General features: G+C 34.0%; 1 protein-coding gene and 1 pseudogene across 2 annotated transcripts; both read left to right on the top strand.

The window, feature by feature from the left end:
- Window positions 1-4,978: 4,978 nt before the first annotated feature.
- On the top strand, window positions 4,979-5,900 carry LOC143580567 (large ribosomal subunit protein uL10c-like). The gene has a single exon (XM_077063554.1). The coding sequence runs from the start codon at window positions 5,087-5,089 to the stop codon at window positions 5,771-5,773; it is 687 nt and encodes a 228-aa protein (XP_076919669.1). The 5' UTR covers window positions 4,979-5,086; the 3' UTR covers window positions 5,774-5,900.
- A 2,437-nt stretch (window positions 5,901-8,337) lies between these two features.
- On the top strand, window positions 8,338-12,595 carry LOC143580556 (putative adenylate kinase 6, chloroplastic; annotated as a pseudogene). Its single transcript, XR_013143679.1, has 4 exons — window positions 8,338-8,621; window positions 9,429-9,569; window positions 11,195-11,467; window positions 12,230-12,595. The product of XR_013143679.1 is annotated as a putative adenylate kinase 6, chloroplastic (transcript).
- Window positions 12,596-18,649: the final 6,054 nt, after the last annotated feature.

The raw sequence follows: 18,649 nt of genomic DNA, 5'->3' as shown, positions 1-18,649 counted from the left end.
TTTTACGAAAACGAATAAATTCACACTACTTAGCAAAAAGAGAGGCGGGCCTAAGGGAAGCCTCACCCATGTATAAAATGCTCTCATTAGAGACATGTGTATGAAATAGAAATAACCGAACCGTAATCGGAATAACCAGCGTAACCGAATCAAGAAAACGGAACCCGTTTAAACACCGACTCTTTGGATTTATGTTTTCAAACATCTGATAATTTTGGCTCGGTTTTGGTTTTGCTATCTACCAAAAACAAAACTGAACCCAATAAACAATTGTTTGAGTCACTTGCAACAACTATTTGATTTTGATAATTTTAGTTTTTTTTTTTTTGTTAATTTATACAGCCTTATTCAAAAGAGCTCACTGATTTTGTGTTTATACACTCTAGAAATAGAAATCAACTTCTATGTTTTTGGATGGTTAGAATTCGTTTATTTGATCTCTTATAGATGTTGCTTAAATTTCTGAAAACCATATAGATTTGCCTCTACTTGATTCATTTCTAGGTTTTGTGTTAATTGACTAATTCATAGGTGTTATCTTGTCACTTTGCAGGCTAGTTTGTTTGTCTTTTTCCGGTGATTGCGGAACTTGATTTAATTCATAGGTTGCAAGGTGAAATGTTTCACTGATCTTACAATATGTATTGATTTTCATGTAATGTGTAGTGTTTCAAGTGTTTGGTATTGTGATTTTGAATGATTGTTCTGTGAGTTTCTTCATATCAAGTAACAAATTGTTTGTCTTTTTGCCCCTAATTTGATAACTTTTTGATATACAGGTGAGGAAAGTTGATATGTTTAATGGAGTCAAAACATCGAGTTAGGCTATAAACACGTTATTTTGAATGTTTGGATATTTATTACGTTAGGATAACTCGGTAATTGATATTTTCATTTGTAACTTTAGGTGGAATGTTTTATATAATTTCGATATACGTGATTTAAAGAATATGAACACTATTAGCACTTTTAAAGTTGAAAATTGCCGAAGCGAAAAAAATAATAATAAATAAAGTAAATACATCTTGTTCGCAAAACGATCGCAAGTTGTAAGAATAAGCAATGCTATAATACGGTGGCAAAATAGTCACAAGTTTGTAAAAGGAGGTCCAAAACGGTCACTCTGTTGCAAAACGATGGCAATAATAGCCTGTAAATGAGAAGGGGTTGCAAAATTTGGGACTGGTTTTATGGTGGCAACATTTATGTGTTTTTCGTACGGCATTATTGGTTAAAATAGTCGCAATATGGCAATTGCTACAACTTCTTGAGTTTCTTGTTGAAATTCAGAGTTGAACGTTTATGCATCAAGATCGCTCTGATACCAAATTACTCCGTAAATAGAGAGGAGCATTGAGAGAGAAAAAAAGAAAGAGTGTGAACCAATTTTCTGCACATATAGCAAACTCCTTGAAAGGATTACATGGAAAATACTCTAGGCCGCTAACTAAAAGCACCATGGGTAATTAATCATCATACGCCACAAGTTTTCGATTGACCATTGATATGTAATGAATACCAAAATCGGCAGTACCTTTTATGTAACGATGAATCTTTCTACCAGCTTCCCAGTGATCATGTTTGGGGTTCTCCATTAACCTGCTTATATAACTTACTCCAATTTTGTAGCACCATGGCGGCCAAGCACATCAAGCTTCCTATCAAACTCGTATATAGTCTTGCATCAACACCCTTCGTCTAGACTCCTTTTGACAATTTTAATCCATTTTCCATTCGTGTGTAGAAAAAGGTATTTCATCTTTCATTGTGAACCATTTCAAGGGCGTATTTCATCTATGAGATTGTAAAACTCTTCCAACTTTGTGTTTTGCTTCAATGCCAAGGAGTAAATTTAGAATTCAGACTTCATAGACTTCTAAAAATCATTGAACAGTGTAGCACTATTTCCTGAAAATATTAAGCCATCTATGTAGATGCACAGAAAAAAAGGTAGATATCTTCTTTAATGAACAGGGTATGTTCATATATAAGGATATTTTCTTAATTTATAATTTATTATTAAATTATTAATTAAAGGTGTATTGGTTTTTATTAATCTCAACTATCATCTTTTGGTCGATGAACCTGAACACCACCAACTGAATCAACCACCACCATTTGAGCACCACCAACCGATTCCAATGATGGTTCTAGGGTTCCGGCGACCTCAATAATTCGGGTTTTTACTTGAAAAGAAAATGTCCGATACAAAGTTACAAAGATGTTTGAGACAAAATGTTGAGTTTTCCGGAATAAATGTGGGTTTTCCGGCCAATTACGTTTTTCCAGCGACCTACAACTAACGGCGTTGGAATTCTGTTCGTTTTTGAACTGTTAGGAACAAATATGATAAAAGGTGGGATCATTATCAATTGGTTAGTTGGATCGGCAGCGACTAAATGATGATAATTAAAATTAATAAAAACCTACACCTTTAAGAGTGGATTAGGGATTTCCAATGGAATGTTTTATCATCAAGGGTATTTTGAGAAATTTGGAAAAATTACAATTTTGAAGTAATTCGGTCAAAGTTGACTTTCGGGCTAATTTCAAAATTGATTTAAGTGGCGATGGTTCTTATTGGTCAAAGTTAATAATAAAATCAAAGCTCGACTGAACAAGAGTACAACTGTACAAGACCCAAATCTTTTGGTATGAAGCCTGCTGTTGATTTGTGGGCTGTACTGAGTCCATGATGAAAATGATGGAGCCCAGTTCCCTACTAATATTAGCAAAGATGTTGGGCTGACTTTTGAAGTCCATATTGCTAAATGCTGATGGTGATGGGGTCCGAATAATATATATTTCAGTATAATTTTATATATGACATAATAAACTATTTAGTTATTTTTATCGTACTTTTATATATAATAGTAATTATTGAATAACATATATTAAGTTTATTAAATATTTTTTTAAATAGCACGCTTGTTAGGCCCGTGAGCTAGCTCGATCAATAAATGAAGTTTGGGCTTGGCTGATAAACAAGCTTATTTTTAGGCTTGAGCTCGTATAAATTTGGCTTGATTTAAACAATTTAGTAGTCAATCTTAAATAGCTTATGAGAGGCTTGACTAGGCTTGTAAACGAACCGAACGTTCGGTGAACTGTTCATGAACCGTTCGACGGAAAGTTCGTTTATGTTAGTTTATTTAATAAACGAACGAACATGAACACAAAATTTGTGTTCGTTTAATTAAATGAATGAACATGAACAAATGTTCCGTTCGTTCATTTATGTTCATGAACATTCGTTTATGTTCGTTTATGTATTAATAGAAAATAACTAAATATTATCTGGATATGTCTTAAAGGTTTTATATTTGATAATTTGTGTTCATTTATGTGTTTTCAGATTTAAGTATGTTTATGTTTGTTTGTGTTCATTCACATTGGTTCATAAATATTTATTTATATTCGTTTATCTTTGTTTAGTTATATTTGTTTAGATTTTAAACAAACGAACACAAATGTCCATTTTTAAATAAACGCACATGAACATAAATATTTGTTCGATTAGTTATAAAGTTAAATGAACGAACACGAATATGCCATGGTTCGTGTTCATTCGATTCATTTACAGGCTTTCAATATTCACATTGATGAATACATTGGTCTTATTCTCATCCTCTACCGATTTTATTTGTGTTCGTTTGTGTTCGTGAACTGTTCGTGAACACATTAATTTTCTTAATGAACGAACACGAACATAAAATCTCGTTCGGTAAGTGTTCGTGAACACAATATTTTCTTAACGAACGAACATGAACAAGGCCTTGTTCGTGTTCGATCAGCTCGTTTACAGCCCTAGGCTTGACACTATATTTTGTGTCATCCACTCATAACCACTTTTGAACATTATATTCACGACAGTATTCTCTATCTATATCTCTATTCACTAAAAAACACTATATTTTCTCTCTCATATATAATTAAATAATAGTTTTTTATATTTTTATCATTATCTTTTTTCTTTCCTGCACTTACAATCACTTTCAAATATATTAAAAAATAAAAAAAGATGATAAATAGTGTTTCTTCAAATTTACTCAAAATTTACTTCTTTTTTTAAAATTTTGTATCTCCTCCACTCACAACCACTTGACATCCTCTAAAAAAAATTTAGAAAACTTCTTCGCATAATTATAGAGGAGCTGCCGCCGAGAATACTCCAAGGTAGATAAAAATGCATGTTTAATCATTTTTTACTAGTTTGAATTTTGGAAAGAGTGTAAAGAAAGGATAAAAATTATAAAAATTAGTAACTTTTGTCACTATTCTTTTATTGTTAGTTAATACAGGTCTTTTGTTAGGGGTAAGTGTCAACTCTCTCACAAGCTATTTAAGATTGACTCTTAAATTGTTTAAATTAAGCCGAATTTAAATAAGCTCAAGCCTAAAAATAAACTTGTTTATTAACCGAACCCAAAATTCATTTATTGAGCGCGAGCCAGCTTACGGGCCTAAACAAGCCTACTATTTAAAAAATATATTTGATATACTTAATATATATTATCTTATATTTACTATTATATATAAAATTATGATAAAAATAACTAAATAATTTATATGTTACATATAAAATTATAATGAAATACATATAGTGAACAATAATAAACCTAAAAAAAAAGAATTAATAAACAGAAAATCGGCAGATCTCGAGCTTGAATAACAATTCAAAAACAGAACTTGATATTTAGAATAGAGCTATAATGAGCCAAGCTCGAGCTCTCTACAGGTTAAACAGGCCGAGCTAAAGCTTAAAAAACTACTCACAAGTCATAAGTGAAGGTCGTTTTTTAGAAATAGAGCTAAACGTGGTTGAGCTCTCTAAATGTTAATTAGGCCGAAGTCGAGCCGAACCTAGTCAATCCAGAGCTTGGCAACACCATTAATTAATAGAATTCATCGTCCCTTAACAAGTTCTGTATAAACATCACCATACAAAATAAATCCTTATAAAAAATTCACCCAAGACGCTGTCGTTTTAACCTCAGCAGCTCCACACTCCAAAAGATAAGATAATACCCAATACCAATAATACCAAATCCACACCTTCATCTTCTTCTTCTTCCTCAAAACAACAATGGACACAACCCTTTTCACCCACCCATACCCACCACCGTCATCAACCACCATATCCTTCAAAACCCACTTCCACAACCCTCTCCTCCTCCGCCCCACCACCACCACTCGCTCCACGCGCCACCCGTTCACCATTCGCAATGCCATCAGCCGCACCAAGAAGGAAGAAACCGTCGAAACAGTCAAACAACAGCTCGACAACTGCCACCTCATCGCCGGAATCAACTACAAAGGATTCACCGTACATCAATTCCAACAACTCCGTACCACATTCCCAGAAACAACCAAACTCATCGTTGCCAAAAACACCCTTGTCTTGAAGGCAATTGAAGGGACAAAATGGGAATCATTGAAGCCATGTATGAAAGGAATGAATGCGTGGCTGTTTGTGCATTCGGAGGAGATACCGGCTGCGATTAAGCCGTATAGGAGTTTCCAGAAGGAGAAGAAGTTAGAGGAGAATGACTTCAGTGGGGCCGTGTTCGAAGGCAGGTATTACCCGCCCGAGGAATTTAAGGCGTTGGAGAATATGCCGAGCCGGGCGGAGGTGTATGCGAAGCTGTTGGGGTCGTTGAAGGGGCCGGCTACGTCGGTTGTGGGGACGTTGCAGGCGCCTGCGAGGAATTTGGTGTTGACGTTGAAGGCGTATGTGAAGAAGTTGGAAGAGGAAGGCGGTGCGGGGCAATGAGGATGAGGATTGTAAGTTTTGTTTGTGTAATTGTTTCAATTGGGTATGGATTTCGGGTTGGTTTGTAGAATTTTGTAAAATTTAATCGGATGTTTACGAAATGAAAATGTTGAAATTTACAGTTTTAATTAGTCTTATGATGCCACTTTGACTGTAAGCATAGATAGTTTTGATGTAGAAGCTTGTGACTATGAGTTGAGATAGAAGTTGGTTATTTTTGGGTGTTTGTGTTGTTACTTTAAACTGGTAGTATGATAAGATAGGTTTCAACTTTCTAACATATTGTTGATCATTTGTTCTGGTCTTTTATATGTTGCTTTTGAATGTGATATATAAGACGGTTATTTAGAAGTGCGTAGTGTGGTACAGTTTTTTACTTGCACTAATTTCATATTTAACGTGTCCCATAAACATATTGTTGATCATGTATCGATTAGCTTAAAGCCCTAAACCAGTCTTTATATGACCATTTGGGCTTCGTGTATCGTTTAGCTTGAAGCCTTAAACCAGTCTTCTGATATGAATTCAATGATTTTGGGTCAAACTCTGACCTTTAGGTACTATGGTGGTGTTATCTTGATTGATCATTGACTCTAGATAGGAGTTTATCTTTTTTGGGCTTTTTGTGTTAGTTTGAAGAGTAAACTGGTCATTTGAGATAACAACCGGGGATTTTGTATCGAAAGTGGAACTGTGGAGCATTATGTGGTCTTGTATTTCGATATTGGAACCGGGATATAAATATATCTTGATTTGTGATGAAAATGTCATCTTCATAAGGCTTTTTGTGTTGTGGGTCTGAATTGATCTTCTGATATAATTTGGTAACCTTACATTGATCATCTGTTAAGTACCTAAATTAGCTGTTATTTGTGGTTGACTTTAGATCCAGTTTGACTTTTTTACTAAGGGGTACACCATTTTGACTTTTAGACACTTTATAGGCCAAGATTCATAGTGAATATGGGCCAAATTCTGAATTACAAGATTTTGGAAATTGGCTTTTTGGGCTTAAACTAGTGCAAAGCAATTCTTTAAGGTTTCATGGGAATTTGAAGTGGAGAGATGAGTGTAATGTAAAGCATATCTATAAAAACACTTAAAACATGTCAAAATCCAGTTTCTTTTTTCTGAGGTTATTAGGACTAAATATTCAATCTTGAAAACATGTTTATTAAATCTTGATACTTAAATACCTCTATGATCCAAATTGGTTGACTGGGGTAAAAAAATAAAAATATATGCTTGTACCCTAATATATGTAGGTACTCTAATTATACAAAAAATTTAACTCACAGATTAACAGATTCAGAGCACCACCTGCAACATTTTCTTGTACTAAGCTAGAACAGGGATATGATTGTGTTTGTGATAAATGGATCAGAATGTAGTCCAAATCTCAAGTATTTCATCTTCCCGTCCCCTTTTTGCATCCTTCTCCATGTCACCTTGTGTATTTCCTTCTATGTGTCCGCTCCGATTCAAGAGTACATTCCTGTTGCTTCCTTTCGCTGGTTCCATACTGCATACATTTAACTAAATGTTTTTCTTTTAATTTTAGGAGTATATCTGCCACTCAGTCCATCAAAATATTCAACTTCTGAAATTTAGACCTCAAAATTGTAATTATAACCACAAAAGAACAATCTATCTAATTAACTCTATTCTTTTTTGTTGAACGAACAACAAAGTCCAGCCATCCGGATACACCCATTGACAACAAGCCACCCATGCATGTGATCGCATGTAACGCTTATGACCCCGCCCACTACCAATTCCAGAGAAAACGCACTGCCCAAAGACCCAGTGTTGTAAAACATCTGGCTCTTGAACCTAGGCTTGTAAACGAACCGAAAGTTCGGTGAACTGTTCGTAAACCTTTCTGCGGGAAGTTCGCTTGTTTAATAAGCAAACGAACATGAACATAAAATTTGTGTTCATTTAATTAAACGAACGAACATAAACATAAAACTTGTGTTCATTTAATTAAGCGGACAAACATAAACTCATGGTTTGTTCGTTCATTTGTGCTCGTGAACGTTCGTCTATGTTCTCTATTACTCTGATCGTATATCTTTTCATTCCCTAAGTAAACATTGCGTTAGAAGGTCTTCCTCCACCAGCAGGTTTTTTCGGAAAACTCTATTATTTATGTTTGTTTATATTCATTAACCGTGTCTATTTATGTTAGTTTATTATGTTTAATTATCTTTGTTCAATTATATAGTTATGTTCGTTTATATTCGTGTACGTTTAGATTTTAAACAAACATAAACAAATTCGAATATGAAGACAAATAAATGTACGATTTCTTCTTTTAACACGACAACATCAACGGTGTAAAGCGTAGCACCCAATTAATTTCCTAAGTAAAGCAATTAAAACACGTGTTTTGTCCCCCATCAAATAAATATCAAACTCATGTGACGTTACTACCAATTTCGAAACGACAAACCCACCCACACCTGCTTACATTCATATTCATATTCATATTCATATTCATTCACAGACGACGACGACGAAGACTTTCATTATTTAGTTGACCTCCATACATACATACATCCATGGCGGTACTTTTTTCCCGTCTACTCAGACCCAAACCTTCCACAATATTATTCCGTACCTTCTCTTCATCATCATCATCATATTATTATTCCACATCCTCCTCATCAGAAACACCGACGATTAAAGGAACTGGTGACGGAAGGAGCGTGCAGTGGGTGTTTCTCGGCTGTCCCGGTGTCGGAAAAGGCACTTACGCCAGCCGCCTCTCCAAACTATTAGGCATATTGCCACCGGTGATCTCGTTCGTGATGAGCTTTCTACCAAAGGCCCTTTTTCACCACAGGTAATTCATTATTGGAGGATTTGAGTCTGATTAATTTGGTTTATTAGGTTATCTGATTTAGGTATGTATCTTTTTATTAATTAATTTACTAGTTAGGGTTTAGTTAGTTAGGTGAGAAATTACAAATTAGGGCTTCTATCTGCATGTCACTTCAGATCTGCGTTTGTTGAATACTGATGTACATGAAATTGAAAATCCCAATCCGAAATAATCGAACCGAAGCAAAAATAGAAGGTTTGGTTTTTATGTTTATGTAAAACCTGTTTCGGTTTCGCATGTATATAAAATCGAAAAAACAGAACCGAACTTATAGATATTCATTTTTTTTATGTTTAATTATAAATAATTTTTAATAGTTTAACCCAAATATTTTAACCTAATTGAGGAATAATAATAAATTAGTCACTAACTAACAAAGAAATTTAGGCACAAGTTCATTAATTTGGCCAACATTTATTTTCAGCCAGAAAATTTTCAAGCCCAAATAAAAAAACCGAAAAAATTGAAACCGAACAGTTTTCAAAATTTCAGGAACCGACATTTCGGTTTTTGGTTAGGTTTTAGCCCATACTTAAACCGAACCGACCCAAGCACGCCCCTATAATGTTGAATGTTTAGGATCATTTAAGTCTTGATCTGTTAATCATGCCTATTTGTATTTCATGAAAGTTAGTTTTGATGCTATAGTTCTGTAATCTGTTGTTTGCTAGCTTTTGTACATAAATGTGTATGATTATTTGCATATATGTGGCAATTGTTATGGTTTAATTAGAGTTTCACCCCCCCCCCCCTTATTTTGTTGTGCAGCTTTCAGAGATTGTTAACCAAGGGAAGCTAGTGTCAGATCATTTAATAATTGATTTATTGTCCAAACGTCTTGAAGCTGGGCATGCTAATGGCGAGTCGGGTTTCATTCTAGATGGTTTCCCTCGGACCATAAGACAAGCGGTGAGTATTTTTCAGCTCTTATTATTCTGTTATTATTTTTTGTCACTTTCACTAGCATATTAAAGATGGTTAAAAAAGATAGAGAAACTATGAAAGTATTTATTGAAATTTTTAGTTCATTAAAAGTAGTGCGATCAAGTTGAAAATCAAATGTTATTGAAGAACACTTTCAGCAATAACAAGAAGCATGTAGCTCATAGGCGTGCTTCTAATTGGTGTTATGCGTATATCCGCTTCACATAACTGGGCCTCTTTTGACAACAAAATTCCCAGTCAGACTTAGGCTCTTTCGCAACACCTTATGATATGTTATATGCACTATTAATCATCATACAATAAAAAATCACACAAAATTTTCACATGTCTTTATGTCATTTAATGAAGCATGTAACTTTATTCTCATAAGAACAAAGATCTCTTTTTTGGATTCTGATTTTGTTCCCTAAGGCTTCTAACCTCATATTGGCATCTGTGATCATTTGAGACTTATAATCTTATATTGGTGTCAATGAGACTGGTATTCTCATATTGGTGTCGATTAATCTTATAAGAATCGTAGTCTTGTATTAGTGTTGTTCAAATCGTTTGAGGTTCATAACCTTACGAAACATTTTTTTCTTCAATTCTTGACACTTGTAAGTCGCTTTTACACGTTGCAGACACATACATCTCAGTGAATCATCTTGAACATGAATCATAACAATCAACAATCAGTATCATATACGCATATACTTTATATAAAGAAAGGTGGGTAACAGATACTTATACATAATAATCATAGCCTTTGACCTATTTAAATCATGCATGCTCTCGATTTTGGTTTTTTGCAATCCTCTTAGGCTCTTAACCTCATTTAAACACTTTAATTATCACTCGAAAGTGTCTACTCCACATAACATACATGTATATTTGAATATGAATCCACATTTTGCACCAACCAACATACATAAAACACAATTGTATTATGTCCCATGTACATAAGCCAAATTTCATAAAACATATATAATTTCTGTATGTCCAAAGGGCTCTAGTAATCCTCAAATCATGAGACTTCCATCTTCTTTATGTTGACTTCATGGTGTCGACATCTTTCTTATTGGGAAATCATACCCTAGCAAATACCTCTGAATTATAGAAGCTCATTAATCCTCATATGAACTCGTTATACTCAAGTGTAGACCCTTTGAACTGCTACTTCAAATTTGGCCTTTTTAGTGCAAAACTTGTATAAATCCATATTGAATGCTTCCAATTCTTCGAGAGTGCTTCAAAAGGTATAATTAACCTCAAGTTTAACTCAAACGGGTATAATGTTGTCTTCGGCGGTTTTGACCTATTTACTGCCTAAATTTTATAAAACTCATTTTTGTTTTGTACTACTTTATTGATGAATAGATGTGTTCACCAGTAAATACACTATTTGTAGAACCATTTAATAAAAATGTTACCTTATTAAATAATGAGTGCAAGCGAATACAGTAGTTTCTAAATAGTGGTTCTCATAACTATACATACAAACAAATATATGTATTTGTGTATATATGTATTTTGCTCGTGTGCCTCTTACACATGCTACATTTTGTATCTTCGTTTCAATTCACTCATTTACTTGATTTATTTTACAGGAAATTTTGGAGGGAGTAACAAACATAGACTTAGTAATTAACCTGAAACTTAGGGAAGAAGCATTGCTTGCAAAATGTCTAGGAAGAAGAACTTGCAGCCAATGTGGCGGGAATTACAATGTAGCTTGCATTGACATAAAAGCAGATAATGAAAAGCCTGCAATGTATATGCCTCCTCTTCTTCCACCTTCACATTGCACATCAAAACTCATTACACGGCCTGATGACACTGAAGAAGTTGTAAAAGAACGCCTACGGATATATAACGAGAAGGTATATCTAATCTTCGTGTATTATATGATTTTAATTTTTCTCAGTTTAAAGTAATTTTTTGTTGTTACCCGTATTCGCATATCTATCGAGTGATTATTGTTTATCTTGATGATTTGATGTGCGTGGGTCATTTTTGGGTTAAAAGTTAAAACCGAACTGTAAAGGTTTTCGGTTTCCAATTTGCATTCTGTTGGGTTTTTACATGCAAAACTGAAACCAGACGGAAAGCTTAGTTTTTACGAAAAAATAAAACCAAACCATCGTTTTTGTTTAGGTTCGGTTTTTCAGTTGTGGTTTGGTTTTATTGGTTTTAATTACATGCAAAGCCGAAATTCAACTGAAAGTTTACTTTACAAGAACATAAAACCAAACCATCAAGTTTTGTTTGAGTTCGGTTATTTCAGTTACGGATCGGCTTTTTCTGTTTTAATTACATGCAAAACTGAAATTGAACCGAAACTTTGGTTTTTACGAAATATAAAACCAAGCCATCGGTTATTCAGTTATGAATCATTCTGTAGCGGGTCTAATTTTTCATAAACTTTGTTTAATTAGGAAAGATGTATATATGTATTGCTGTTTTAAGCGTTGATTAACACACTTGAGTATTTAAAAAATTATAAAGAGTGAATAAGCAAGTGTTTGCGGGTTGGTCCAGCCTGACCCGACCCCTATGTTAAGAAATTACCTGTTTTTGAATTTTGACTCTTGACGCGACCGGGCCCACCCATTTTGCCACTGCTAATTAAATAATATTTACAGAGCCGTCCCATAGAAGAGTTTTATCGCGCGCGTGGAAAGTTACTAGAGTTTGATCTTCCCGGAGGGATTCCTGAATCATGGTCAAAACTGCTTCGAGCTCTAAATCTTGATGATCATGAAGATAAAAGATCTGCAGCAGCATGATTGTTATTTGGTAATGGTCTTTTTAAGCAAGTTTATCATTCTTTACTTTGTAAAATGAATAATTAAAGTATTTATTCTTTATACAACATGCTTTATAAAGATGTCTGGAATAATTATTCGTAGTTCATAGTAGTACTAAGTATGGTGTAAAATATTAAAAACTGTTCCATTATGGTTCTGTAAGCATTCCTGAATGATACAATTTGGGTTAGTTCGAGCCTTTAGTATCTAGTTATATGTATTTACTGTTATATATTTTCTATTTTTTTTTTTGGCAATTTAAGATACAATTTCATTTCATGGTAGAAACATAGATATTACATCAGCAGGTAGGCGGGCAACAAGCTGTGCCGCCACCCCTTTTCTGAATTGTAAACCCTAACCTGCTAAAGACATACCCCTGCCCCTTTGGAGTTGACACATTGCTATGCACAACCCGTTGGACCCTGGTTAAGAAACGGATAGCTTCCGGTGCCAAGGAGTCAAAGGTATCAAAAGCCAGAGGGACAAAAACATGTTGGTTCTCTTCGCAGGCTTTAGCATGTTTCTCCACCTTATTCGTTTCAGCCCTTTTCATTGCTTGCCCAGCTACAAACCCATTATCCCTCAAACCAGCTAAAGGAGATACCCCTGTAAGGTCAACACAAGCGTGCTTTCCCCTGGCCCAACCAAAGACGAGCAAATCTGCCGGTCGTAGAGTGGATCTCCTTTCCGTGGGGTCTGTAAGGAAGTTTACGGGGGCTTCCTTTTTAGCTGATATCCCAGCTCACTATAAGATGTCCCAAAGAACGTCCTGCACCCAATCATGTCGGTTTTTGAACCCAAGCATCTCCTTGCAATGAACCGCATGCTCTCCGAATTTATCCAGACAAGCCTTACGGCATATCAGAGGCTTTAGCATGTTTCAAATAATAATAATATTTACTGTTGAAATTATTATTTACTTTAAATATTTATTTTTTAATTGTTCAAATAATAATAATAATATTATTATTATTATTATGAACATCTAATTTTTGTGAGACTAGGATGGTAGGACACGTAACCATTTAGTTGTAAGGCACAATTTGTCATTAGATCAAGTTATTGGTTAAATAATTATTTTGTTTAAATATTTGTTTAGTTAAAAGATTATTATTTTTTTTTTTACTTGACTCATTTTGATCCGACCTATTTCTTGACTTTCGTACCGAAAGTTTCTTGCCTTGTCATATTAAATTAATGGTTATGTTAGAAACTCTGGTTAACATTTTTGTTTAAAACTTCAATTTGAATGGTATATGTAACATCAAAGTTTGACCATTTTATTTTTATCAAAACGACATCTTCTAGTGTTGCACATGGAGTCATGGACTTTCAAAAAAGTGAAAAGCACATACTTGTGCAAGCTACTAGTTTGTTACATAAAAGTATTTTTTAATAGCGACCTTCAACCACTTAGAAGGTTGCTTCAACATTTATTATGAGAGTGACTAATTACATTTTTATATCTAATTGTCAAAATTAAAATTAAAATTAAATAAGCATACTTTTTTGTGTATCTTTATTTGGGATTGTAAATTTTAGAGACGGACAATGAAGCAAAACAAATTTACCTCGAAACTTGTGAGTTTTGAGTGTGGTCTGTGTGGTTCGGGACTTCGGGTTGAACCCCACAAACATGTTTAGCTAAATGTTTGGTTTGTCTAGCGGATTAAACGAGCCATGTTTGTGTCATCTCATGAAAAATTAAGTTGTGTCTAGGTTCATATTTCTAATATGTTATTGATTGGGTTCGGGTTTAATTGACTAACTCACAAACACAACTTCACATTACACCTTTAACTTTTGTTATTACGAATCATACTCCTCAGGTAGCTAGCAGGTCACAACATTTAACGTTTTGAAAAAAATAGTAAATATTAAAAAAATATCATTTTTAGCATAAAAACAAGATGATTTTCGAAATGAAAATAAAAGTAGTGTAAAAATCCAGAATATAAATAATTTACTGGAATAAAAGGTTATTAGTTTCTCATGATCCAACCACTTGGGCTAGCTCAAGTGGCCAGCCAAATGATGGGTAAGAGCTTGATGCCGGTTGGCCACTCAAGTTAGAATCTTAATGGCGACACGAGTTTTTTATTAAAGTGTCCCTTTCCATAGAGCTTGTTCTTGTCGGCGGACAACTCCTGTCAAGTGGCAGGGGGTTTGAAATTTTCCCGTGAAACGCCTAGCCAAACTCGGATGCCAAGCGTGGGCCCGGTTAAGACAACATAGTCTTGGCCCAAGTGGAGCGCTTGGGGCTCTCTCCGAGAGCTGTGACTGAATATTCAACCACTATAAAAGTCTCCGTTCAAAAAAAAAGTTAATCATGATCCATTTGTCTAGACTCTAGTGATATGATGTTCTAAAAATACAAAGTTGTAAGTTCAAAAAACATGAGCACAAGCTTATTTACAAAACTATTAAAAAGCTTAGCATTCAACATGATTAGCAATGCTTATCCGTACACCTCTTTTAAAAATGATTTAAAGGTCGTATTCACCATGGTATTTTATTGTTACCCTATCTCCCTATTGACGTAGTACTGTTATAAAATAATCAAATCATTTTGAAAACCTTATCACACATACACATCCTTTTCCATAGAGATGTTCAAAACGGTTTGGGACTAGGAACCGGAACCGGTTCCTAACCGGTTCTTATATTCAAAACCACCTTTTAAACCGGTTTCAGGCTCGAACCGGTTAGGAAACCGAACCGGTTCTCCCACCCTCGGACCCCTAACCTATCTAACCGGTTCCTAACCCGGTTCCTGTACCGTAACCGGTCAAAAAACGGCTATTTTTGACCCCAACGGTCAAAAAACGGCCAAAAAAACAGTTAGGAACCGGTTCCGGTTCCAGAACCGGTTCCGGTTCGGTTCCTACCCGCCCCCACTCAGAAATGCAAGAACCGGTCACGGATCATCGGGTTGAATCAGATAGGGTCAGGTTCCTACAAAAAACGGGTAGGAACCGGTTCGGGTCCGGTTCGGGTCCACCGGTTCGGTTCCAGGAACCGGTTTAGTTGATCATCTCTACTTTTCCATAGTGATTCACAACGAACTGGAACCAACATTTAACGGAATCTTTTTAAAAAAAATAATAAATAATAAAATTGACATAAACTAGATCATATGGTTGTTTTTGTGAGCTTAGAGCACCCATAACTAGGGATAAACAAATTCGGTACCGATTTGGTACCGTTAGTAACGAAATCGGTACCAAAGTTTTGAATTTCGAAATCGGTTGGTACTGGTATTTCCCGAATTTTTACTTTTGGTACCGGTACCCAGAATTTACGATTTTCGGGATCGGTATTTTCGATACCGATACCGAGCTCATACTTACCCATAACACTAAATTTGTTCATACGTCCGAATCTAGTGGTAGCTCACAAACCAGCATGCAACAGACGTTCACGTTGTGACGCCAAAGTCCTTGGTTGAAACTAGAAGACGGACGAAGTGGGTGCGGCCACCCGCCACCCCCTCTCTCTCTCACACACACACATATACACACATATATTATGTATACAATTTTATAATTGTGAATGAGATTTGTAGATGTTTGGTGTTGTGAAGAAAATGATGGTTTTTGAGGAAAATTAGAGATCTTATGTGACACTAATGTGGTGGTTCCGTCCAGCATCGTGAATGCCTTTAGACAACTTTTTTAACTGGGTTATATTTTTCAGGTCTAGATTTAAGCGAGTCGGGTCGCTAAAATGTATTTCACATGACATTGAAATAACTTAAAAGTGGGGTTTTTTTATTTAAAATAACAGAAAAAACATAAAAATGTTACAGATCCCCCCCCCCCCCCGGTTGTGTACTTGTGTTTCACTCTAGACCCGGTTGAGCACCAAACTGGCTCATGAGTTAACATACATGTCATAATTTACAACTTTACAAGTTGTTTCTATAAAATATAAAATACTAGTTTTTATACCCCGTATTACGGGGTTGTTTTATATTATTTGTTTTAACATTTATTTATTTTTTGAATTTTTACTTTTTTATTGTTTGAACAATTAATAATATACTTATGATTTGATGATAAATTGTTTCACGAGGGTTGCTTTATATTATTTGTTTTTAATATTTATTTGTTTTATTTTTTTTATCGTATGAAAGTTAATAATATACTTATGGTTTGATGATAAATTGTTTCACAAATAAATGAGATATTATAACCCGGTTTAAAAGCTATATGGGTTTGATGAGATCCAAGACTCGTTTATTATTATTATAAAATTTTTTAATTATAAATTATATATATCTTTTTTTCTAAATAAATCATATATTAATTTTTAGTATATCCCTATTTTATATGACTTTTATATCAAATATATGGTGAGATTAGTTTTTAATTTAATGTGATGTTATAACACGTTTAAGAAATATCTGGGTTTGATAAGACCCATACATGTGAATTCGGTTCAAATGCATGAGAAGCCTCTATTTAAAAATTAAGCAAATCTGGTTACTCCAAAAAGGGGGGGAGCGACCATATCGCGACACGTAGGTTTTTATGTTTTCGTTTATATATACTATAGATAGATATATATATTACTGATTCTTAAATATAAAAAACAAAGTATACACATCCTACAAATACAACAACTTTCATTTCGTATAGAATAGATATTTTACCTAATTAAAAAGTTGAATGTACATTTTGTTTTTCTAGTTGACTTTATTTATCATTTTAAAATTCATCATTTTAATTTCAAAATTCAGTAAGTTTAGAAGTTTTGTTTGAATAAAAACTCCTTACATATATAATTATTAACTCTCTTAAAAGGGAATAAGTACTAGAATTGTTGTACACTTTGATTGGATATATATATGACAATGTTCAATGTTTGTAAGGGTATTATGAAATTAATCCTATTAAATATATTAAATCTTAAATAATTCCAAAGATGGTTTATTATATATGTTTAAACTCTTTATATGTACACTTATTCAATGAAAATGTTTCAATCATTATAATTATAGACTACATAAATACAAAAATATCAAATTATTTAAACTTAAATATACTAATGAACAATAGAACATAGACTTCTCAAAAACAACTTTTTTATTTCCCATAAAAGGTTCTAGATAATATCAATCAATACCAACAACAAACAACAAGATCTTGAAAATCTTAATATAAAAAAATAAAACATCCTAAATAAGTGAAAGCACACTACCAAACCTTGTCGTGGTAGTCAACCACTATGCCCCGGTTGTTAACCCAATACGCGTTTTGGCCAACTCTCTCACAACCCTCCAAAACCTTTACAATCATATTATCATAATTATAATATTACAACCCTTTTAAAAATAAAATTTACTAAAATAACCCTAATAAAGAGACATATCCCAAAAATAACTCTTCAAATTTCATCTTCACGCTTAAAATTTAAAGTTAACAATGAGATTCAACGATCAATAACATACTGACACGTGGCTTTTAAATCTTATCATCTGATGAGAGTGGTCAAACTCACTGTCACGATGAGATTTGAGAGTCACGTGTCAGTATGTTATTGGCCGTTGAATCTCATCGTTAACTTTAAATTTTAAACGTGAAGATGAAATTAAAAAGGTCATTTTTTTAGAATCTCATAAGTTCTCTAGACATATAATATATAATTTTTCATATTTAAATCTAGGGTTGTAAGCCCGGTTGTTCGTTCGGTAAGAAGTTCGTTTATGTTCGTCCGTTTAATAAACGAACCGGACATGGACAAAAAAATTTCGTTCGATAAGCTTAACGGACGAACACGGACATGGGTCAAGTTCGTTCGATAGTGTTCGTGAACGTCCGGTGTCATTAGTGTGTAGATGTATCCATTATTGTAATTTAATTGTAGAATTTCTAGTGTTATTAATAACATTTTTATATTACTACACATGTCTGATGTTTTTATATTATAGTGATCCACTTTATGTAAATATATTAAGTGTTAAGTATATTTAGATGTTATATGGTGTAATTCCAAATTTGTATGTGAAGTTGTTTAGATTTATGGTTGGTATTAATATGTAACCGTTTATATTTGTCTATTAGTGTTCGTTGTGCATTAATGTTCACATGTTCGTTGGTACATTAATGTCCATTAGTGTCCGTTTGTCCATTATTGTTCGTTAACACCCGTTTAAAATATTAACGGACGGACATGGACTGAAACGAACAAACTCAATTTCTTAATGGACGGACACGGACACGAATTTTCGTTCGGTAGAGTGTTCGTGAA

The sequence above is a fragment of the Bidens hawaiensis genome, unplaced genomic scaffold (assembly GCF_021521415.1).
Source record: "Bidens hawaiensis isolate Kalapana, Puna unplaced genomic scaffold, B.hawaiensis_p1.1 tig00001511_1, whole genome shotgun sequence".
Lineage (NCBI taxonomy): Eukaryota > Viridiplantae > Streptophyta > Magnoliopsida > Asterales > Asteraceae > Bidens > Bidens hawaiensis.
Note: the sequence above shows the minus strand (reverse complement) of the source record. Positions and strands in the feature narration are given on the sequence as shown.

Excerpts from the sequence above, each read along its gene's own strand:
- LOC143580567 (XM_077063554.1), top strand. The coding sequence starts at position 5,087 with ATGGACACAACCCTTTTCACCCACCCATACCCACCACCGTCATCAACC.